Raw genomic sequence first — 24,971 nt, 5'->3', positions numbered from 1 at the left:
ATGACTCCCTACATCTTGCTTCTTCTGGCAATATGCTGCACCTCCAAAATCTTAAGTTTGCCTTATCTATTTCTTGTCTTCTCAAACTATGGCTCCAAAGAATGTACAGCATTTCTTTCTTGGAAATGCTTGTAATGAACGCTATATATATAATCTCACCAAATATTCTTAATATTCTCACCAAATAAATCAACCGATAAATATAAAATTACAAATAAAAGTGTAATGAGGTGGACAAGTGCCTCAAACTAAAGCAAAAAAGAACCTACATTCTACGTCGGCGAAACAAGGGCGACTGTCCCGAAAGAGCGCGTTACCGCTGCTTTTGTACTTTCTGTATGATCAGGAAAGTTCTGAACCAGAACGCACGGTGTCAGACGAGGAGGATCTGGAGCTGTACTGAAGAGCAAAGATCAGGAGAAAAAAATCCACTCAAACAGGGTTTGAACTCCGTTCCACAGTGTGGCAGCCGTGTGCGCTGCCGACTGCGCCAAGCACGCGGCAGCATTGATTATCAGGCTTCAGTACTTCTGTTACCTCTTGTTTAGCTACTCTAAAACGATTCAATACATGACTTGCACGTGTCGTCAGTCTTCCCTTCTTTCTGGTGGCCAGAAGCGCCTTGTTAACGCAGCCAAAGCTACGCTCTCATGCGCCCTTTTCCCCTAGTGGCAAGACGCATCTCTCTAATGCAGCTAAGGCCACCCTCTCAAGCGCCTTTTCCCCCATACGTATAGGATCGAGTCACGTCAGTGCAAGCTTTTTATAGACTTTTTGCCTTCGGAGACAATGTGACACTTAAACGTGTGTAAAGCTTAAATGGAATCGCTAACCATATCTCGCATGTCAGCTTACGTTCATCTTCTTTGCTCAAAGTAGCAATATGGGGAACATTGAAGGGTAGAGTACTGATAGTATAGCTTTCGCGAAATAGAGTTTTTATTTACGAAAACGCGTATTATTTGCTTTTGCATAAATGCGTCTAATTGTGATGTTTAACTTCGCCCCACAGGTAATTCAGGGCGCTGGTAAGCAGACGAATCCATGCCTGGTCCCCTCGTGAATAGCCCACTCACTAATAGGTCAGAAGTCCAATGTTGGTTTTCTGAAAGAAAGATCACGCTAACGTCCTTTTCTCCAAAACTGCAGCTATACAAAATGAGAGAAGAAGAGACAACCTAAGGAAGGTGGTGAATCTTGTGGGCCATCTGTGCTCACAGTGAAGGGGCATCTAAACACTCAAAGGGACAGCGAACCCCCCAAAGTTTGTTTTTAAGTTCATTGATAGCAGAAGTACTGTACTATAAAAATTATTTCATTCCAAATTTATATTTTTGTCTTCCAATTTAGGGTTTTAAAATCCCGAAGGCGTCAAGCTAGAACCAAATTTTGTTGACAAGTGTCTGGGTATCTTGGCCTTAATTCGCCAAACAATAGCCAAAGTTGGACTTCACTAGTGGTTCTTCGGTTCACAATTTCAGCTGAAATCTGACACCTTTCCAGTTACGTGATGAGCCAGAAAAACGGCAAAGGAAAGTATTATGACACTAACTTACGCCTTAGTGCAAAATTGTAGTAGGCCCAAGTTACACCCAAAGGAGGGCCAGGCTTGTGCCAAGGTAGCCGTATCTCTGGCATGAGACTTTATATGTGTAATTTAAAAAAAAAAAAAAAATAATCGTTAAAAAAGGTTAACGTATTTTGTACTTCCTGAGCCAAATTTTTGAATTAGAACCGACTGCGAAACTTTTTTTTATTTGAGACTTCTGAACCTCGAGTTAGAAGCACGCCCCATATAACCCCAAATTGTCTTTTTTCAGCGAATGTACGTTTTGCGGCATAACAGTTCCATTCGGCATACGGTTGTATGTGGGCACGAGCAAAATAAACCTTCATCATATTGGCCTCATTAAAATAAATTTATTTTCGGCGTTCATAGATGAGCGATGAAGGTAAAGAAGGTGCATGGGACGGACACCAACCTGGCAGTGCGAAATGCACGATGTGTTCGAAGCTTCTGGAGAAACCTTGTAAAGTATGCATTTGGGTTGGAGGCTGCATGAGCCAATACAAAGAACTTAGGCGGCAGAAAGTGGGTTGGTGAAAATGCAATTTTAACAATAAATAAATGAAATAAAGTTTGCGAAAAACTTAGATTTGCATTGTTAATCAGTGTTTTTACAACATGTTTGCAACGCGTATACGTCTTAATCGTTGTACAAACAGTACTCTTCAAGATGCGACACTTGTCCACCATATGAAATGCAATATTCCTCTTTCGCCGTTTTATTTAATTTTTTTTTTCGGGTAGAAAGCAGTTCCTTTAATGTCCACTCGTGTTCTTCACGAAGGCTTGGAACATTCGGGTTTACATTCAGTCAATCGCTGAAGGCCTCCGCTGCTGTGTTCAAGTCCCGAAAACGGCAAAAGGAAGGATACGAGGCATTCCTGCCGGAGGGGGGGGAGGGGGGGGGGGGGAACGCGGTAGAAAGATTGCGAGCCGCGGCAGAACAGGTGGACTGGCAACGGGCACACCAGGCACACCTTCGGCAGGTGGCGTGTGACTTCAAGTCTCACGAGCACCGACGTCAAAGAAAGGCAGAGGAGGCGAGAAGGAAAGCCGTGGTGTTTTCCTGGTGGGTGTCCGAAGAGGAGACAGACAGTTGGACTTCAAATTTCACTTACAATGCGGAAAAGTGTCGCTTCACGCATTCTGAAAATATCATTGTTTGGACACACCTTTACAGTTCTCATACGCTTTAGGATTAATCGAGGTATCGAATCAGTGACAATATAAATCTGTCTATGTGCGATCCATGTTAAGAAGTTAATTTAATGATCTAAAATTATGTTTTTGGAGGGTATGTTTGGTAGCACATGGCCAAGTTTTCGAGGTGACCCTATTAAGTAGAAATTTATACAATTTCGTTAAATTGAAGAAAAATAATCAGCCGTCGCCGTATTTTTAAATAGTGCCTCAATGTGAGCTAGATACCTCAAGACAGAAGACAAAAGGCGGCACTCTTTCGTTGACACAAAACAGAATTGTAAAGTTAAAAAAAAATTAGTTGCAGATATTTAATTATATTTTTGCGTTTTTTCTTTACACGAATGAACACAACACACTGTTCGCTAACATGCCAAAACGTAGCAGCTCTGTTCACAAAACCAAATGGTTTATGAAGAAGCTGTACTGCGGGGATTGCTCGGATCGGTAGGACGCACGCTTAGTTATATCACCGAGCGACATTATTTAGTTGAACGTTTCTACTGCGTCCAATGAACGGGACTTACGCTTCGCTTTCCTCGAGAACTATCATGAAAATTACGCGAGAGTGCGTGGTAATTGTTTGTTTCGTTTTTCTTGTGTGTTTCTTCACTTACCACCCAACCAACAGCGGCTAACCCACTCCTATTCGACCTCGAGGAAAAGATTCAAGAGTTTGTGGACGCACTGTCGGTGAAGCACGGTGTCAAGGTGTCCTGGTGGGACATATACCGGAACAACTCGGAACTCAAGTGGTTCAAGATCAGAACACGTCCGTAAGTTCACAACACATTCAGCTTGCATTTGTTGGTTCGATTTGTTGTGTTTGCCTTACGTCTGTCTCTGTGTCTTTAAAGATAATTAATCAGGCATTTCGACACTCCGACGCTTAGATTTATTTTCACTGGAGCCAATACTTTTTAACGCACCCGAGCTCAGAGTACAAATTGAAAAAGCTGGCGCTGCGGAACTTGGAGATCAAGACGATGCAGGGTGCCAATTTCTATCTGGAAGAACATCGTACCTGAGTGCGGTCGGGTATGCTACGGCCTTAGCCTCTTTTATACTCACAAAACCTGGCAGTTCGACGACGGAGCCATAAACTGCTCGGTCGCAGATTCGGAGCGCGAGGATCTTGTAGCAACGAGCATCAGAGAGCAATTTCTCGGGGAGCCTGGACGTCAGCGCACAGCTTTTGCAGCGGCGAGGACCCGAAACACACTTGGTCGCTCGGGAGAAGTGTGTTTCGGCGTGTCACAGCAGCGGGGTGCCAGTCACCTGGCTGTCCTTTCATCCGTTGTCTGCCGCTCCACCTTTTCCATTTCGGCGGCCATTTCTCGTAGCGATCTGCCAGACTTTGTCAGTATATAGATGGCTATGCTACTGCCTAAAGCACGTGCATTTCTAGTTACATAATGCTGCCAGTCGTAGTTCAGTGCCTAAATCTATCGGATGCAACGGTGACACCAGACACCTACCGGGGCTGACTAACTTGCCGCTGTGTAACAGCACATTAACGTTTACATCGATATAGCTTTAATCGGCTATTCCCTCCACTTGAAATGATAGTGTAGGGCGGAGTATGGCGTCCGTTGCGTGACATCATGGTCTCATGTCACAACACGTCATATGATGTTGGAGTCACGGGTCTTCACGAGGTGCCACGGTGTCACTTCGCGCGATGATGTCACATGAGGCCATTATGTCACGTCGGGTCCGCACTGGACACCGTGATGTCACGTGACGCCATGAGATCACGTGACCTTATGACGCCATGTGACATCATGCACACCCGCACACTCTCACACACACACGCACGCACACACGCACGCACGCACGCACGCACGCACACGCACACACACACACACACACACACACATACACCACTACAACACGCCCCGTTCTCCAAGGAAAAACAACACCAGTAAAAAAGAGACTGGATTTGGAATCCGCTGTTTTTATTTATTTATTTTATGTATTTGTTTACAATACCGAAAGCCCTTTCGGGCTGTTTCAGCAGTGTACAGCAATAAAACAACAGAAATAAGAACCAAAGATCAAGAACAATCACCGCAATACAACCATTTGAGTACAATTTCGGTTGAACCACACCACCGAAAGTCACCACCACCAAGGAATACTAGTATGGCTCTGCATATAAATCAAATAATACAGCTTCAAACTTATGGGCACAGCCAATCCCAAAAAAGAGGTCGCCATCCAAACTATTCCACTCCTCAATTGTTCTTACAAGGAAACAGTACTTAAAAACATCGAGATTTGGTAAATACGGCTTGACTCCAAACTGCTTATTAACTCTCGGGGACCTTCTACCAGGAAGCTGTATACAGTCACTCGAACTGATGTTATAATGCCCATTGTAGAGTTGATAAAAAAATTTTAACCTTCCAATTTTTCTCCGCTGACCCAAGGTTGGCAGCCCCGCTTTTTTTAATAGTTCTGTTACCGATTCCGTGCGGCGATACTCTGTATAAACAAATCTTACTGCCCGCCGCTGGATACGCTCAAGTTGTTCTATTTGATATTTGACATATGAACCCCAGATCACGTACGCGTATTCAAGAAATGATCGAACTAGAGTCTTATACGTAAATAATTTAACTTCAGGCGTTGTATTTTTGAGCGCTCGTCTTAAAAACTCAAGTTTTCGCAAAGTCGCACTACAGACAATTTTTATATGTACCCTCCAGTTTAAATAGTTAGAAATTGTGACCCCTAAGTATTTAAAAGTTTCGGATTGTTTCAAAAGTGCACCATTATAGGAATACGGAGATATATTAGGCGACCTCTTTCTTGTGATTGTTACAAAAGTTGTCTTTTCAAAATTTATCTTCATATCCCATTTGTGACACCACTCGTGCATAGCCATTAACGAGTCATTTAATAGCCTTTGGTCCCGTTGTGAATTAACTTTGATGTACAGTAGACAATCGTCTGCAAAAAGGCGGACTTCAACAGATGGATGAATTTCAGTTGCAATGCCATTTATATACGCAAAAAACAAAATTGGTCCCAAAACCGGGCCCTGAGGTACACCGGAAGTGACTGGCAGCAGCGTGGAAGTTTCCCCCGCGATCTTAACAAATTGAAATCTGTTTGACAAGTAAGATTTGATCGAAGAGACAATAGGCGTACTTACCCCTAAATCCAAAGTTTTTTTTAGCAGCTTTGAGTGGGTGACTCGGTCAAATGCTTTTGACAGATCAATTGACATCACATCTACTTGACCACGCTCATTTAAAACAGATGCGAAATAATGAGTCGCTTCAAATAACTGTGTAACAGTTGATAACTTCCTTCTAAAACCATGTTGTTTTTCGTAAAACAGATCATTCTGTTCGATGAAGTCTGTGAGATGTTTACAGATAATATGTTCGAGGAGTTTGCAGGCAGTAGAAGTAAGGGATATCGGCCGATAATTTGCAACATCAAGCCGACTCCCTGATTTATGAATAGGGACTTCTCGCGCAAGTAACCAGTGCTTAGGTAGCCTCCCTTGGCTCAATGACGCTTGAAAAATAAGTACTAGAAACTCAGCAGCTCTTAGACAGTAACGCCTCAAAAATTTATTTGGAACGTTATCTGGACCCGGTGCTTTTTTTACATCGATATTCAGTAGCATAGAAAGAACACCCTGATATGACACAACAATATCTGTTTCAGGCAAACCAGTAACATTAGTTATGACACTTTCACGATCATTATCTTCGGTAAAAACAGAATGAAAAAACTTATTAAATTCAGTCGCCACAAATGCTAGATTGCTGAATACTTTTCCATCCTTCATGATTTCGTTTACTCTATGTTCCTTACATGACAGATACTGCCAGAATCTGCGTGGCGAGTCCCTTAAGTAATCGTTCAAGGTAGTCGAAAGGAACTCTGTTCTAGCAGCCTCGACCTTTGATCGTACTTCACGGCTTAGATCAGCAATCTCTAAAGCGTTCTTATTTTTCTGCTTTCTTTTTCGTTTTAGTTTACGTTTAAGGTGAATTATGTCCCGTGTTATCCATGGATTAGACTTGATTTTTTTTTATTGTTTGTTTCGCAACAAATCTTTCAAGACAGTAGGCGACTGCTTTTGAGAAATAGCCCCACAAATAATCTACATCATTATTTTTATCTATGTGGCCTAGAGATTGTTTGAGATAATCTAATATTGATGTGTCGTCTGCTCGTGAAAAATCATAAACAAATTTAGGGTCCGTTTTCTGAAAGCGTAGACTGCTTAACTCTAGAGTCAAGATGAACATTTTATGATCTGAAATTCCGTGCTCTACACACACTCTGTAATTCAAAAAGTAATCAGATACCAGGCAGATATCTAATACAGATTGGCATGACCTCTGAATTCTGGTTGGTTTGTTAACTACCTGCGTCAGTCCATATTTAAGCATTATATCAAACAAATATTCTCCATGTAATCTATCCGCTCTGCCTGGGCTTAGTTCGTGCCAACCAATATGTGGCAGGCTAAAGTCGCCCGTTAGGATAATCTTAGTTCTGTTTTTCACTAGAGTTGTTAAATAATCGTCTATTTTCTCGAGGAAATGAATTCCAGTGCCCGGGGCCCTATACACCCCACTAATTAAGAAGACGATCTCGTCAAGGAGTAGTTTACACCATACGCTCTCATGGTCGTTTATACCAGGTAACGCCTCATACTTTAGAGAGTTCTTTCTAAGAATGGCAGCGCCTCCTCCTCTAGTCTCTCTATCCTTTCGTAGCACGCTATAGTCTCTTGGAAACACCACGGAGTCGGCAATGATACTATGTAGCCAAGTCTAGTTTACGACAATAACATGTGGATCAGGCTGAATAATAATATATTCCAATTTTGGTGCTTTGTTTAGTATGATTTGTGCGTTTATTGTGATTATTTGTACATCTTTTTTCCTTTTATGTCAATTTTGTTGAGTGGCCATTGGTACGACGCGCGCATTCTGTTGAACGCGCGTGTTCGTTACAGAATCCCAGACGTAGGCTACGTCATTTACAAAAAAGTTTGTCATACACAAGTCGCACTTTATCTCCGTTCCGTTTCTCTTGTCGCGCCGAGTTCCAAAGTTGCCGTCGCATTTCCACTGTCTCCTTTGAATAGTCATCGGACACGCTCACGAGGGTATTTTTCAGTTTCCTGCAGTTCTTGAACACCAGCTACTTTTCGTTGTAATTGTGTTTCTCATTAAACACAATTACGCACTTGACGGTTTGAGCAATCGAAATAAAGCAGCAATTTCGGGAGAATGGCATGACCAGTGTCACTCCCTGAGCGGACATTCGTGATGGCTATTCCACGCAAGGTGCCCTCAGCGGCAGAAAAAGCGAAGCGCGAAGCCTGACTTGCCGCTGTAGCGAGAACGTCGGGCTTATACATCAGCGAAGGGATACATTAGGGTCCGATAAGGTGTCGCTGGATTTGCACAGCTCTAATTTTTTTTTTATTTGTATCAGATTTATTTACCTGACGAGGCACCGCTCGGAAGCTCCTCAGAAATTTTCCAATGTAAAATGCGAACTGAAAATAACTACAGTGCTCATGTTGGAAGTTCGCCTAATTGTTCTGCAGAGGATTGGAATAAAGAAGAAAGAAAAAGCTCGGTAGGCTTTTTACAATTTGTAGTATTTTGATTGTTACAAAATACTACAAATTGTAGTATTTAAATTGTTACAAACGGACGTTCATAATTAAATCAGAAAGTCCTTATTAGGCGGCGAGCATAATTTTTGGGACGTTGTAGTAATCTTAAGAACCTTCGGACCGTATTTAAAAAAGCCGATCTCACAACACGTTCGCCGTATTTACTTATTTATTTATTAAGACACCTTAAGGACCCCCTTGGGGGTATTACGTAAGGGGTGGGTACACAGCGTAAAACAAAAGGGTAAAAAACACTCCAAAAACAACTCGCATACAAAGAGCAAATACACACAAACGTAAAAGGCAAAATATACACATATAGATGGTTCGTACAAACCTAAAGTGGGGACTTTAGCAAGCGTTTTTTAAATTCCATCGGGTCATGAGTGATGACGACGGTCTCGGGAAGATCGTTCCAATCAATGGCAGTGCGTGAAAAAAAAAATGAATTCTGGAAGGTTACGGTTCTTGCTTTGGGGCGTCTTACGCCGAGGTTATGTCCCGTACGACGAAGCCGGTGTTCTGAAGATATGATGTATGATGATTGGAGGCACTGGCTGTAGTAAAATTTCTGGAAAAGAGATAGCCTAGCAAGTTTCCGACGGACAGAAAGGACAGGAAGGTTTCGCTCGGATTTTAAGATTAGTTACGTTAGAAAAGGAAGAGTAATCTGAGTAGATAAAACGTACTGCACGATTCTGGAGTGATTCGAGGTTATTTATGAGATAGGCCGGATGCGGGTCCCAGATGGCAGATGCGTACTCCAGTTTAGGACGGACAAGGGATGAGTAAGCTAGTAGCTTTATATGAGGAGGGGCTAGTTTAAGGGTACGTTTTAAGAAGCCTAGAGAGCGATTAGCAGTGGAGATAACGTGACTGATATGAGTGGCCCAGGAAAGATCAGATGAGAGGTGGACTCCGAGATACTTATAGGAAAGGCTTTTCTGCAGAGGTACGTTATTAAGTGAGTAGGAAAGCACGGAGGGGTTTACACGACGTGTAAATGACACGAGCTGGCATTTCTGAACGTTAAGAGACATCTGCCATTCTTCGCACCATGCTTGAATGCGTATGAGGTCATCTTGAATGAGTTGGTGGTCCGAAGGGTTAGTTACTTGGTGGTAAATGCCGCAGTCGTCAGCGAAGAGACGAATATGCGACGTGATTGATACGGGTTAGTTGTTAATGTATATTATAAATAGAAGTGGTCCAAGGACCGATCGCTGAGGAACGCTTGAGGTGACTTCGGCAATAGAGGATGATGACTGGTTAACGGTAACAAATTGATGTCTATGCGTGAGAAAGCTAATGGTCCAGTTCAAAATCGCGGGATCAAAGCTGAGTAAGCTTGTATATGAGACGTCCGTGAGGGACCTTATCGAAGGCTTTAGCAAAGTCTAGAAAGATGGCGTCAGTTTGAATGTTAGAGTCGAGGTTAACATGCAGGTCATGAACGAAAGACGCGAGTTGAGTTTCACAGGAGAAGTTTTTTCGAAAGCCGTGTTGGAAGGAACGGATATAGTTGTTCTCTAACAAGTAATGAATGATTTTAGAGTAGATGATATGTTCCATTAGTTTACACGACACGCATGTTAGAGAGATGGGACGGTAGTTAGAAGGGGAGCACTTGTTTCCGTTTTCGTAGATTGGGACGATCTTCCCCACCTTCCAGTCGTATGGCAGGGAACCAGTAGAAAGTTACTGTGAAAAAAGCTTTGCCAATATTACGCTAGATATATCTTTAGTATTCTTTAACACTTTTACATTTATTTCGTCAATACCCGCTGATGAAGAAATCTTAAGAGTGTCGATGATTTTCACAATGCCTGCCGGTTCAAACGTGATCAAAACCGTGGATGTAGGAAAGGCAGGAGGAGCCATAGAAAACATATCATTGCACTCTTGTGTAAACACTGAACGAAAAACATCATTGAATTTTTCTGCACATTCGTTATCAGGAACCGAAGAGTCATCGTCGTTTTTAAGATTGATTACAATATCAGGTTTAGGATTAACAACATTCCAAATCTTTTTTTGGGTTGCTCTGCAGCATGCATGGCAGATCAGCATTATAAAATGCTCGTTTTTGTGTTCTGATTGCGCTTCTGAATTGTCTGTCGGAAATATAGAGCTTATCCCAGTCCGAGTTGCGCTCCGTAGTTTTAGGTTTACGAAAGAGTCTCTTTTTTCGTGCTTAAACGTTTCAGGGTGCCATTAAACCATGGAGCAGAAGCGCTTTCAGCTAGTTGTTGCATTTTAGATTTGTACATTGTCCAATTTTCGCAGACAGACCGATTATCAAAGTCTATTATAAGGACATCTAGGAATTTTCTTAGCTCAGTATTCATTCCTTGGTAATTCCCCTTCTCTTATAGTTTTACGGTTTTCTTCCGCTTCGATTTTGATCGAATATTTAAAAAAATGTCCAGTAAATCACCTTATGGTCACTTATTTCGTGTAGGTAGTTTATCGACTTTAAAGAGTCAGGATCAGAAACAAGAATGAGGTCAAGGATGTTAGAGGAGTGGTTGGATGATCGTATGGGTTTAGTTACAATCTGTGAAAGATCGAAATTGAGGCAAAGGTTAACGAAACCAGTCGCTTCACTCATATCAAGGGGGGCTGAAACGGATAAGGCGGACCAGTCGATAGAAGGGTAATTAAAATCACCGAATAGCAGAATACTGTGTTTGGGATATTTCAGGTACAATTCGTTGAGAGCTTCATTAAGGTTAATTAGAAAAGATGGATCGCTGTGAGGGGTCGGTAACATACACCGATAAGGAGCGAAGCATATTAAACCGTGCAAGATATCGCAATCAAGCCCCCCCCCCCCCCCTCCCCGGCCCCTTGCCCTATCTTTGCGGAATATATTGAACCCAGAAGTGCCCGTAAAAATTTCTGTATCAGTTACTGATGATTACAGCCATGTTTCAGTAAGCGCAATAATGTCACAATCGGTGGATGCAATTAGGCTACATATCTCGTCTTGTTGAGAAATCACGCTTCTTATATTTGTATAAATAAAGGACAGTGGCTTTCGGGATGTGTGTTCATAACCGCGGCGACAAGATCGGGTTAGTTAAGAAGGACACTCTTTTACAGTGTTTGACGCGTCATCAAAAAAGTACCGTTTCTGTCCAATGAGGAGCGTTTTGAAACGTAAGGAAAAGGACATAGCTTGGTTACGCGCGAAAGTTAACAAATTCCTCCTAGCAAGCTGAACCGAAGGTGAGAAATCTTCACTTACAGCGAAGCTAGTGTTCTTGAACTTTTTACCTTGAGAAAAAATTCGTTCTTTGGTTTTATGAACAGCAAATTTTACAATTATCGGGCGGTTCTGATCGGGACGATATCGACCTAGTCGGTGGGCACGCTCGATGCCGTCTGGCATGATGTTAATATCAAGATGTTGTGAACAAAGGTTTATTATTTTCTGTTCCGATTGTGCCCACGTTTTCCTATCAGAGTCAGGGAGGCCAAACAAAAAAGAAGATTCTAGCGCCGCGATCTATTTTCCGAGTCATCTACGCGTTCAGCCAGAGTCGCTAAACTATCAGTAAGGGTCGTCGTGACACCGCGGAGTTCATCAAGATCATTTCGGATTGAATGAAAATTAGAAAGCTCCTGCTCTATTCGCGTCATTCTGTCAGACAGAGCGTTGACCGTCTGGTCAGTGAGTGTAAGTTTGTTTTTGATTGCCTTCTGCTCGTCGAGTACAGTTGTTTGGCCGGCGTCAAGTTTAGTCAGCAACGCCATCATAGCTTCTGTGGTGACGGGGCCGGGATTTAGCTCTACATCTCCACAGAGAAGCAACAACTGCCGTACCACGGCAGTACAATGGCAAGACAACACTGGGGGCCTGGTAGCAAGAGCAAACACCTATTACTACTCTTTTTGTATAAAGGCAGCAGGAATTACGCACCTGTACGTACAAGACGAAGGGCGAGTTAGTACTCATCTTGGTAGCGATGCCACCAGGCCCACAGTCCGGCGCGGTCAATGCTTCCTCGTTTATAGGCGAGTTCGTTGCTATCGATGCCGCTTGGCTTGTAAACTGGCCGAAGGTAGTTGCACCGTTGGAAACGCCGAAAAACAGGCCAGGGGAGTTGATAGCACCGTCATCCCACGAGCAATCAGATGGAGCTTACCACGCACGTGCCGGGCAAAAGCCAGACACAGCCGCGGGCTTAGCGAAGGAAGCCTTGAAGATCAGAATTTTTTCGAACAAGACGAGGGGCGAGTTAGTACTTATCTTGTTAGCGATGCTACCAGGCCCACGTGACGCTTTAGTTCACAGGAGGTAGACAGAAGTGCACGAGAGGGTTCGTGCCATCTTACGCTCTACACGTTGTTGCGAGGTTGTTGCGCGTCTACGAAAGACTAATGTTCCATCAATTCCTTGCTGTGGCGGCAGCGTAGTCAATCTTTTTGGTGAGTTCGGCCTATGTTTAACACCTTTACACATTGGTTTTCATATGTTTGTCTTTTGTCCCGCATGACCTTTCATGCAAGGGTACAATCTCGAGCTCCCGAATACTCCCTATGGGGAGAGAATTGAACTATACAAGGCGCTTTGTCCAGCTGCTTTCCAGCACTACATGGTGTTTAGTTTATCCAACAAAAGGCCTGTAGATAGAATCCTTGACGTCATCTTCTCGATCAAACTCAGAATGCAAATTGAAAAAGAATGCTCTGTCAGCTTTCAGCTTCCACTCGTGTACTTCGGTTCACCTGAAGTTCAGACGCAGCCGAAGCTGCGAGCTGGTGGGACTAATCCGACATAATGCCCCTCCATACAAAAAATAGCGACAACCTTTGAAGACTTCCGCCTGATATCTTGGGCCGTTCCAGGCTGCGCTACCGTGGACGCACGAGCGCGAAAAAGCAAAATATAACAAGAAGAGTGTGCATGATGGGCGAGGAGGGAAAAGGAATGCCTATGATGTCGGAGTGCAGTGCACGATATGAGCTCAGTGTCGCCAATCAAATTGCACCGACTGTGCAACGTCGCGACATTCATCGTCTTTATTTGAGCACATCCTTCGAGTCTGGTAGACCATGACAGTGCCCTTTTAGCCTGTGTGTATGTATCAGCGTGTGTTTCAGCCTTTGACTGCCCTCTGACTCAAGTATAGGAAGGCCGTCTGCTTTGTTGGGCGTATCCAGGTGGCGCTGCAGTCGACACGCGGGTGTAAAAAGCAAAACATAAAAATAAAAGGTGTGCGCGTCAGAGGGGGAGGGAGGAGATGTCGGTACCTTTTTTATTCAGGACAGGGTTGCCAGGTTCGGCTATAATTAGCCAAATTGGACTAGCTTTATTTGAAGTTGGCGGTAAAAGGTGGTAGTTGGCTATTTGGCTAGTATTGGGCTATTTCTGATCTGTGCTGGGCACACCGAAATGACTCAAAGCACACGGGTTTATAGGCTGGAATATGGTATTTATAGAATAAGTTGCGTGAACATTTGGCGCTTCAGTCCTTTAACTCTGATAAGTATGCGACAGCAAGCGAATTCGTCAGCTCTTTGCGCACACTGTGCAATTGTTTACGCTTGAATCGTGTCCAAATGCGAGCGTGTGCTGCTACTTCTCTATCTCAATCAGTGACGGCGCAATTCCTTTCGCCCCACCAGCATCTGTTCTGCGCACCCTTTAGGCTGCCTGTTGATTGGAGTGGACCTATACCTTGTGTTTAGTTCTGCATAATTTTCCCGCGACGTCATCGAGGTCACCGTGCCCCGATACTAAGCATCCCATTAATACAGTGGAAGGTATGTTGTCATGCGCTTGTACGAGCGTTTCAGAAAGTTCTCCGAACGTGCAAGGGACGCCATTTCTGAGATATTTCGGCATCGTCGCAGAGCACACAACACGGTGTTCATTTTTTTATGTTCTAAAATCCTTGACACTGGGAACAGAGAAAAACGGGTGGACACGTGTCCCGTTTTGTCCGTGGTGATGTACCCATTCTCTGCCATTGGTTCTTCGAGCTAGTGATGCTAGTGGTGTGAATATTTCTATTTGATATATAAAAATTTAATATGTGTCTCTTATGTTTAAAACAAGCGTTTCAAATGGTCAATTTTTTGTGGCTATTTTGGGCTATTTTTTTTAAACATCATTTGGCTATTTTTGGGCTATATCTCGGAGAAATTTGGCCGGTCAGAGTACAAACACTTAGCAACCCTGTTCAGGGACATTAATCAAGCACCGTCAAAAGCGCGCCATGGTGGTGTTTATCATGTTTCTGTACGTGTTTTTATCATGGCTGAACCAATCACAAACAAAATGCAGCCAGTGTGTTTCGCTTTTGACGCTACTTGGTGGGCCTCATGAGCTCATAGCGTAGGCTGCGTTTGGACTTGAGCTGAAACAAAGATTTGTGAAAAGGTGCTTCACTGACTCAACGAGATCCTCAGATGAACACTGTCGCAAATTCAACCGGGCGACGGGTAGATAAGTCCAACAAATAATTCATGTTGTTTATGTCACCATGGGTTTAATTGTGAACTCAGTCTCTGCGGACGCGACACTTACACCTTTTCGCCTTTGAATACGGTCTATTTGAAATGATGGAGGTTGCCAGACTCCTTTTTTTTGCGTTTGACAGAAATATCCTGTGTTCACATTGAAAGTACTAGCGCGGAGATTTATCTGAATATTTAGAAATGGCTTTTATACTTATTTTACTTCAATGAAATGTCTACCCTTGACCACCTGTAAATTATTCACACATTGCTCCGTGTCATGTTGCAGCAGCAAGATACTCGTCCGAGCGAGTCCCATCAAGTATGGTGAGGTGAAGATCAATTCACTCCAACCAAAGGTGATCTATACGAACTGGGTCCACAATGAACAGCCCTTCAACTCAATGACAACCACGGTGAAGAGGTCCACGATGCACAACACGACGCACTCGCTCAGCACTGAGAGGGCGTTCAATTGCGGCTTTGAGTTATCCGTCAACGCCAAGCTCAACAAATCTGCGGGCATCCCTGCCAACGCATTCACAAATTTCACTCTGAGGAACCTCAACAGCGAATCTCACACTGAGCCCGAGAAGTACTCCGTCAAGCAGGTCGTCACTGTGCCGCTACTGAGATCCGTGAAGATCGAGTGGCTGATCACCGACGTTTTCAGGGTGCGTGAACAAAGATTGAGAGTTGTTGCGTAGTTTGTGGTCAGCCTTGCCTACCGTATATGTCACTATGGTCACTGAATGAATGAGAACAGCCGGGCATCTCCTTCAGATGCCCGGCGTTCAGCTAGCTCTCATTGGCTTTCGTCGTGATTGGGCTGTTCATCCACGATCGAGCCCGCATAAAAGATATTCATCCACTTTATACATTATTTTTACAGAAAAGTTTGTATGGAGGCTATAGACCAGTGTCCGCGCCAATTCCAGGGCGCCGCCATGTTTATCTACGCTCGCGCCACCACGCGGAGAGAACTGGCAGGCAGGAGGGGGGGGGGGGGCTGCGGTGGCGGCGTTGCTTTGGGGAGCTGGATGCGGCAGGCTGTCCGAATGCACCGGCACATCGTGAACGATGTCTTCACCAGAAGCCTCCGCGACCCGTTCTTCAACAGATAAGATGTCGTGAACATTCGAGAACCCATCTCGATCAAGAAAACAAGAGAAAACCTTTCTGTTCTTAAATGTTCTCGGTGTCTGCTGACCCTTGACATCCGCGTTTCAGTCCGGGTTCATTGCGTGGTAAATATTTCGCTACCGCTTTCTTGTAGCTTTCAAATGCTTGATTGTTGTCTTCTTGTATACGACATTACATTCGTGGCACGTTTGAGACCGATTTTCGCGATCTGCTTGCCTTTCTGCGGCAGCGCGGCTCTCCCGAGCCAAAATAAGTGGGAGGCGTTCACTTGATCGAACGCCGTTTTAGCGAATGAAAACGAGACCACGACGTTTCATCGAATGACTAGCGAATGGGTCTAGTTACATAGACAGCTCGGATTAGCTTTCTTTTGTAATGTGGCGCCTTGTCTGCCGCTGCGAAGCGGCGTAAACGAGGTCTCCGAGTATGTTAACACGCGTCCCCCCCCACCCACACACTGCGAGCGTCTGGGTTCGAAACTATTAATTGCCAGTTACAAAGGATGGCACTTACTTGAAGTGGGAGCTGGAATTCAACGAGGTACCAGGAGACACTTACTATCGGGCAACGAAGCACGGTGCCTGTGGGGGCGGAGTCTAGGAACGCTACTGATTAATATTGTGACAGGCGATCAGTTATGATAGCAGACGAAACTTCGGCTCGTTTGTTGAGAAGTTCGCGGTGATATTTTATTAGCCCTCGTTACAGCACACCAAGGATCTTAGGCAGTGAAATTCACATCACGCAGGCTCGTCCGTCGTAGTCAAATGAGCGCAGTCGACGACGAGGTGTAATGAGCTACTAAGCTTCACAAGGTAAATGCGTGTGAGAAAGAGTTTTGAGGAAGTCCAAAACACCGATCCAGCAGACGCACGTACGTACGTTTACTCCGGACTTCATGAACCCGACGGCGCAAGATCAAAGAGCACCGCCGCCGTCGCCACCCGGTTTTCTCCGCACTTTGCGCAACGACGGCACTGCAACGGAGGGCACTCGCCTCGGCGTTAACAATCCGCGAAATAGATTAATTTCCCACTCTTGAAGCCATTCCCAATGATAAATGAAAATACGTCGGCGTTGTTGAACATCTGACGACACAACCAACACAACTGTGCCGCTGGCTGCGTGAGCCTGACACAACTGTGCCGAGCGCCTGCTCGGCACCGTTGTTGCTCGTGAAGGCCTGCTTATTTGTAGTTGAGACGATGCTTCCACATCTTTCGTGATGCTTGCAATAACTTCGAAGGGCAGGGGAACCTTCTCACGAGGACGTTGAAGACACTCAACACCGGAGCCACCAAAGCAATCGCACAAACCGTCGCCATGTTAGCTTCTTCTTCGTCACTCGCGGCGGGTCAACTCGTCGCGAGATGTTTTCTGGCTCGGCTAGATGGAAACCAGCAGCGGCAAAGTGGCGTATGGACGCACGGCTCTCACATTACGGGCACTATACTCACATACCGCGGTAAACAGGACCGATGCCGGCGAAACGGCAGTCGGCACACCAGCGAAGAAGCCTTGAACGGGAAGCGGCGGCGCAGGTCGACGCAGCGCCCCCTCCCCGTGAGTGTCTGGGTTCGAGATTATTGTTCGCTTTTGCTCCTTGCGGTCGAGGCTAATAAGAGCACTTCCGGACAAAGGTCTATAGATATCAAGAAAATGAATCCATTTTCTATACACTGTCTATATCGTTTGGAATTTCTATAAATCTTAGTGTATAGAGATAGAATATATAAATTGTATAGAACGCGGATAGAGATTTTAACGACAACGACTGACGAACGCCGATAGGTCAGTTTTTGCAACAAAAAACAAAAACATATTTTCAACATTCATTTGAGGTTTGCTGTAATATATCCATAGAAACATTCACTGGCGTTTGCCGTGTGCAAATACGCAGGTATCATAAATACACATCGAACGGATTACTCAAAACACTATTAATTTTGTGTTTTTCGCTGCTCCACCTTGATATCTACCCTAAACTTTAAAGTCATTCATTTGACCGACGACCATCCCAGAATGTAAAAACAGATTAGAAATAGGTCGCTCTTTGTTTCGCCAATAATCTATAAGGAAAGTCGTTTATAAGCGTGGGTGAACTGCACGTACAGTCGGCACGGAATGAAACGCGAACAAGGAGCGCATGGTTTTCGACCCACGCTGAGTCACCCAGAGACGCAACAGCGAAGGTTTGGATGGACTGAGCAAGAGTCTAACACATCGAAGGAGGAGCCATCTTCTTGCAGCTCCCATCTGGTTCAGGTGGTGCAGCATCTAGCGAAAACCATACACCCACTGCTCGCTTTTCATTCGGTGCCGACTGTACAACTATAAAGCATTGCGAAAGGTGATAATTATTTGCTTCAGTCGAAACAGAAAGAGCCTCCGCAAGGAGACTCTAGCTGGGTATGATGTCGCTTAAGCGCATCCCATTTTATTATTCTATCGAATTTAGTCTATAATATTTTTGATAATATATGACGGAAAGTCTATTTAGACGTGACGATAGACATTCTACAAGACTTCTAACATCTGCACTGGATAGATTTCGTTTGTAAATAAGCCTATATAGAAAGCCTAATAAATTTTCGATACGGTGCGACTAGATAGGAAGTTGAAAAAGTCGTTAAATTTTAGATATGATTTCTCACCACTTCCAGAAGTAGTGTTTTTAAGGGAGGCTTAGGAGACGCCCAAGCGTTATCGAAAAAAGCCGAAGCTTCACGCTGGAAGCAGGACGACTGGTCGACCTGCGTGCCGTCCTCATCGTGTTGGTGACGATCATCCAGTGTTGAACAAAATACTCGATAAAAGTATTGAAGTTAAGTTACTAGATACCTGCGTCATAAAGTATTTAAAATACTACTCAAGCTACCTTCACTGTAAAGCATCTTGAGTAGAGTACAAATACTTAGAATTGTATTTCAGTTACTTTTGACGATACTTCCGCATTGCTTAATTTGTATCGAAGTCATTCACAACGACAATTATGCCGTTACGCAAATCTAAGTTATCGGAATGGTTTACTAACACGCAACAACACAAAACGGAAAAAAAAGTACCGTAGGGCTATTTTATGCAGTCCGACTATAAAGAGCAAAAAATGCCAACGAATTATAAATGATGAGGCGGCGAATAACGGAAGAAACTAAACCTTTATTGGGGCGAACTTGTTCCCAAAACAAAAAAAGAGAGAAAGGCTAGCGTCGCGGGCGTCGATGTCGGCGAAACAGCAGGATCAACCGCTGGGGCGAGACTGACTCCTGACCGCCACTCGGAGCGCCTTTTGGTACCGCGTATGTTTCTGGAACATTCGGCGTAGAAAGTTCGGCGCGTAGAACATTCGAAACTCGAACAGACGACAAAATTTTCGAACTTACCAGAATGTCAAGTTGAAGAAATAAATAAAAGAGACGTCCGCTTTCTGGTATCGTACCCGGAGATTCCGCGCGAGAGCCAAACGCGGTAACCATTCGGCGACGCGCTGCCTGGGCAACGCACGTGGCAATATCACTGATAGATGTTACAAAACATTTCTAGGACAACAAGAAAGAGGCCGCTTTAGCTATTGGGGAGGAGATCAGACCGTGGCGACCCAAGCGATTAACTTTAGAACTAGATCGATGGGGAAAACAGATAGAATGGCTCAGCGCTCGGCTGACTTAACTGAACGCGGCCTCAACGTTCGGCTGGAGTTCGCGTTCTCCGTTGAGAAGAAGGAGGGGGCTCTTTTGTTCCCACTCCGGCCTGCATGAACAATGCAGCATGCACCCTACCCAGCTCAGCACAAAAGCCCAAGTGGGTCAAGTTCACATTCTCTGACGACTGCTTTCGGGGGAGATCCGGCATATAACGTCACTTCACTAATGGTTGGTATTTTTTCATTACACAATGCCCCGCGCTCTAGTAAAAAAATGACATGAACATGCCCACAAGACCTGTGGGCATGTGCAGAGGCCTTGTGTTGGGTAAACACCGAAGTGTGGGGGTGACAAACGGGTCAGAGCGCTTCGCGTATAGTGACATCGCTGAAAATCACATCCTGCGGCGCACCTTAGACGCATCGTTTAACTACAATCCATATTCCATATACTTCACTATAAACAAACTTAGGACACGGATATGAGTGAATGGATAACAAAGAGAACACACTTAATAGCCACGGCGGTGGTCTCACCTTCTTCAAGTAGGTTGCGTTCAGAAAAGCACTCAACGTTGGGGGACACTTTGTTGGCATTTTGAGAGGTCAGCGAGCTCCTATTTCGTTTCCTGTACTGTTCTCTGCTTATCAATGTTCACTTCCAGACAGTGTTCGCGAGAGCAGTAAGTTCCGAAGTGACAACATAAAAAAAAACTCGATGTTTTGCCTTAGCGGGGTCAAATATACAAAAACAAAACAAAAATGTCTACTTTATTGTGTGCGTTCACTTCTCATTTTCTTCTATTTGTTATTTCTTGACACTTAAGTCTGCACTGTTTTCGTAGGTGGTTTCGCGGTCTGCTTGCGCCTCAGCGTGGCATCTTTACTTCCGTAAAGATGCCTTTGGTTTGAGAATTTCTTTGGGGGAAACTTTATAGAAACAAAAGGGGCTTTTGAAGGGCGAGGGGAGAACTTTCATTGTACGAACTTAAGGCTGAAATATGAGTCACAGTCGGCAAAAAATCGATATTTTCACGAGCTCAGTTAAAGTCACCGTAGCTAATTGGAGCTAGCAACAGGATTCGGTTGCTCGAAAGAATGTTCACGTTTGCCCGTGCCACGCCCACCCCACTTCATGCCGAAAAACTCGGAAAATCGCGGAATGTCAGCGATGTACTTAAGATAATGAGTACAAGATACTCGGAATTGTAATTAAAATAGAGTATTAAATACTCGCCACCAAAGGCATTTGCAAGATACCAAGATACCCCAAAAAGAATTTAAGATACAGTATCTTGAGTGGAGTATTTGAGACAGGCACAAGTCTGCAATCGTCAGTTAATGCTAGGGTAGGATTAAGAATAACAGGTAATCGGACAGCGTTAGTTTATTTAAAGTGCCGGGAAAGTACAAGAACTCTGCCGTGTCCTGTGCAATATTTTTACACGCTACTAATAGAAACGAATGACAGCATGGAGGGAGATTTTGCATAGAGCTTACAGTTATTTCATAAAATACTCTTATTTCTGGTATTTCATAGTGATGTCAGTGTATCATTCGCTCAGTCGATTTTCTACTTGTGTGTTGCACAAAGCCCGACACACGCGTAAACAAAGAATGTTGTTTTTATTAATTTTTTAACTTGAACAGGCTTATTGAAAACCGGCAAGGTATAGAAATGTTCTTAAGTTAGGCGCGAGGCTGGGAAGCAACCCTTGGTGTTGAACACTGATATATAAAAAAAAAAATATTCAGATAGTTGCCGACGTCTTGTTGAGCTGACTGTAAGGCGAGGTGTGCAACAGCTGTTGCGTTCCATATCGGTTCGCTAGTCACTAGGCTCCGAAAGCTTAAACAAAACATTATTATTATCGTTATTATACCCTGCCGCATCATATATCCATATGTTCGTGGATCAACGAAGGTCCAGGAATATGAAAATAAGCACAGCCCATATAGAGTAAATAGGAGACTAATTTGAGAAAATGCCATGGCGGGAATGCAGCTCAAGTTAATTCCCCCTCCCCTTTCCCCAAAAGAAAAAAAACAAGAAAAACTATTCCTGTCAAATTTTGTATATTCACAAGCTCGGGGTATTAGGCCTGACTTATTATATCCAGAGCTTTTCCAAGTTTGTTACCGGCGAAGACATGCATGACCCCGTGTCTTGCATCAGGTATTGCGTATCACGGGTGTTTAGCAAAGTAAAAAAAAGTGTTGGTTTCGAATCCTTCCAGATTGTGGCTCCCAAAAACCATGTTCGCAAAGACAAAGTTAAATGCTGCGCCTAATCAGTTGGTTTCATATTAAAGAAATGTCGAGAGGACGCCGTGTAACCGATTTTTGGGTCGAGTGACAAAAGAAGGTGGTTGATATTGATCCTCAATTCATCGCTGGGACTGGTCAGTGTATCCTTTGTCGTTTTGGTAATAAAACTTTGAATTTGATTTAAGACATACTAGCGAGATTATGATGATGTAAACAAACGAAATGTTTTTTTTTGTTGTTTTGTTTTAATAGAAATAATTCAGAAATTTTTATTCAAAAAATTAATTGGCTTTAGCTTCTCCCGCCATATTGTCTCAGAAAGGTTGATAGAAACAGCGCGTGGAGGCTCCCGAGTTGTCTGAAGATTGCTTTGTATCTAGTAAGACTGCGGCACTCGCCGATATCAATGCCTAGGGACGAATCGCCAAGGAAGAATCATAACTGGCACTGCATCCCTAAAGCTGTTCATGTCTATAATATACAATGTCTTCTCCTTCCAGGAAATCCCCTGGACGGCCGACGTCACAGTGACCGGATGGTTCGCGGTTCGATACGAGAGGCGAGTCAATGGCGCATTCCTGTGGTACTACCAAGTGACAAAGCTGCGGGATCCGCTTTTTAAGCGCGCCGGACGGGGGGTGATGCAGTTCACCAGCAATGGAACCTTCTCGAGCATCTACGGCGTCGACCTTCACCTCAGAGTGTCCGAATACACGCTCATGGACAAGAACGGGGAACCCTTGGTAATCACCAACCGCACACTACCTTTGAAAGTAGGCGAAGGAAACGTCACAGCCCTTTCATAAATTGTTTAGAGTGTGAAAATTCCACGATGCTTATCTTTTGAGTCTTGGACAAGTTATTCAACGCATGACGTGGCTTTTACAGCGACAGCCCCCCCCCCCCCCCCCCCTGTGGGTATGATGATAATGTAGAGCGTTTGTCGTCAATGTCGTCAAGCGACACCATGTCGTCATAAAGTCCTGGGACGTCATTACGTTCTATGACGTCACGGTGTAACGTAACATTGGTGTGTTTACTTGGAGTCATATCGCCACGTAGTCATGACTTGTCACGTGACTCTATGACTTCACGCTGTCACGTGACGTCGTAGTGTCACCTGACGTAAGGATGCCACGCGATGGTACAATAACTGATGACGTCAAGATTGTTGTGATGAGATGTGACGTCATCTTGTCACGTGATGTCTTGATGTCAGCAGCATGCTGATGCTTGGCCAGTGTCGTACCAGTGTCGTCCATAAATCGGTCCAAATAGCGGCCAGATGTCCAGCTAAAGTTGAGGCTTGGGCGAGTTGGTACATACTTCAGAATTAAAAACAGCGCGGAAAGACGTAGACCAGACAAAGAAGTGACTGGGACGTAGCGCTCTTGTGATGCATCACCAATAAAAATAAAACAATATTAAAAATATTTATATATATAAATAAAAATGCGCCATGACATAGCCGTACAGAGTACGTGCTAAAAAAACAAGCAAGCCAGGGAACCAGAAAATTCATCTCTTTGCATGATAGGGCCACAGAAGTTAGCGAAGTTGAATGCAGTTAGTGAGATAGCGAAGTTGAATGCAGCATGCTTACACATGCTGCATTCAACTTCGCTATCTCAACAGCCTCTAGAATTTCCCGAGTAAGCTGGTCCCTATGACGCTTAACAACCTCACACCGTTGGAAGTCGGGTAGGCAACCACAGTCGCGGCAATGAATGCCCAGATGACCGGACGCGGTTGTGGAGACACTGTAAGCGTGCTCCCTTAATCTGTCATTGAGACAGCGCCCCTCTGGCCTACGTAGCGCCTGCCACACGTCAGAGGGAGAGAATAAACAACCCCCTCAGAACACGAAACGAAGCGATCTCGATGCCTCGTACTGCAAGCCGTGGCCGCCCTCAAAGAAGGGTTAACAGCTCTGCACAACCTGGACAACTTGTCTGGGGCAGAGAATAAAACTTCGACGTCACACCTGCCAACAATGCGTTTTAGGTTGTGGGACAAGCCGTGTATGTAGGGAATGACCACAAACTTTCTTCTCTCCCTTCCCTTTCTCTTGTTGGCCTCCTCTTCACTTGTCATAGGCCTGCCCTTGATATCTTTCAGCAAAGACTCGGCGACCGTCGTTAACACGTGGGAGGGAAATCCAGCATCTGCAAGGCGTTCAGTTTGCCTGTCAAAGCTATGTTTAATTTTATGATAACAGGACCTACGCAGCGCATGTGTATAGCAGGTCCTTGCAATCACCCGCTTGACAGTTTTGGAGTGAGCGGACTCGAATGGCAACATTGGCTTTCCCAGCACGGGGTTCATAGCTCCAACAAACATGACCTGGACAAATAGTTAAATTCAAATCCCAAAAACGGATGCATCCTGCCTCAGGCACTTCATGAGTCAGAACAAGTGGCGAAAGGCAATCACTAAAAATGCCTAAAACTTGAGTCATTGACGAAAGAAAGGATAAGGCATCGGCATGAAACAAAATCAGAAAATCATCTACATACCGGAAGACACTTGCAACTTTGGTTCCCCCAAGCCGTTCAAAAATGATCCGGTCAAGGCTCGCTAAATACAAGTCGCTAAGCACGGGGGCAATGCAAAAACCAATACATACCCCTTGCCGTTGCAAATAGATGTTACCCTCCCAAGTCGCAAAGGTCGACCTTAGATACATATCAAGGAGCCCCATGAAGCCTTCAACTGAAAGTCCCGCGACATTTTGAAAGGCAACAGCACCACGCACATCGATGCACCCACGAATGCAGGTAAGGAGTCCATTATGTGGCAAGGAGTAATACAAATCCTTAATATCGAACGAACAGGCCATAAAGCTAGTGTGCTGGTTGTTTTTAAGAAAAGAAATGACATTATCGGAACTCTCCACGAGAAAAGGATCGTGAATCTCAAACAGCTTCAAAACTTTTTGCAGTAACAAGGCACCCGACTTGTGCCAGCCTCCGAAACAATGACACGCAAAGGGCAATCTACCTTGTGCGGCTTTGCTGCAA

General features: G+C 44.4%; 1 protein-coding gene across 1 annotated transcript; it reads left to right on the top strand.

Moving 5' to 3' along the window:
- On the top strand, positions 1 to 22,757 carry LOC120836134. Its single transcript, XM_040211092.1, has 4 exons — positions 1 to 55; positions 3,399 to 3,543; positions 15,187 to 15,571; positions 22,452 to 22,757. Exons 1-4 carry the CDS (start codon positions 1 to 3, stop codon positions 22,755 to 22,757), a joined length of 891 nt encoding a protein of 296 aa, XP_040067026.1.
- Positions 22,758 to 24,971: the final 2,214 nt, after the last annotated feature.

Source organism: Ixodes scapularis, unplaced genomic scaffold, assembly GCF_016920785.2.
Source record: "Ixodes scapularis isolate PalLabHiFi unplaced genomic scaffold, ASM1692078v2 PGA_scaffold3__209_contigs__length_174095766, whole genome shotgun sequence".
NCBI classification, from domain to species: domain Eukaryota; kingdom Metazoa; phylum Arthropoda; class Arachnida; order Ixodida; family Ixodidae; genus Ixodes; species Ixodes scapularis.
This window is presented reverse-complemented; position numbering and strand designations above follow the sequence as displayed.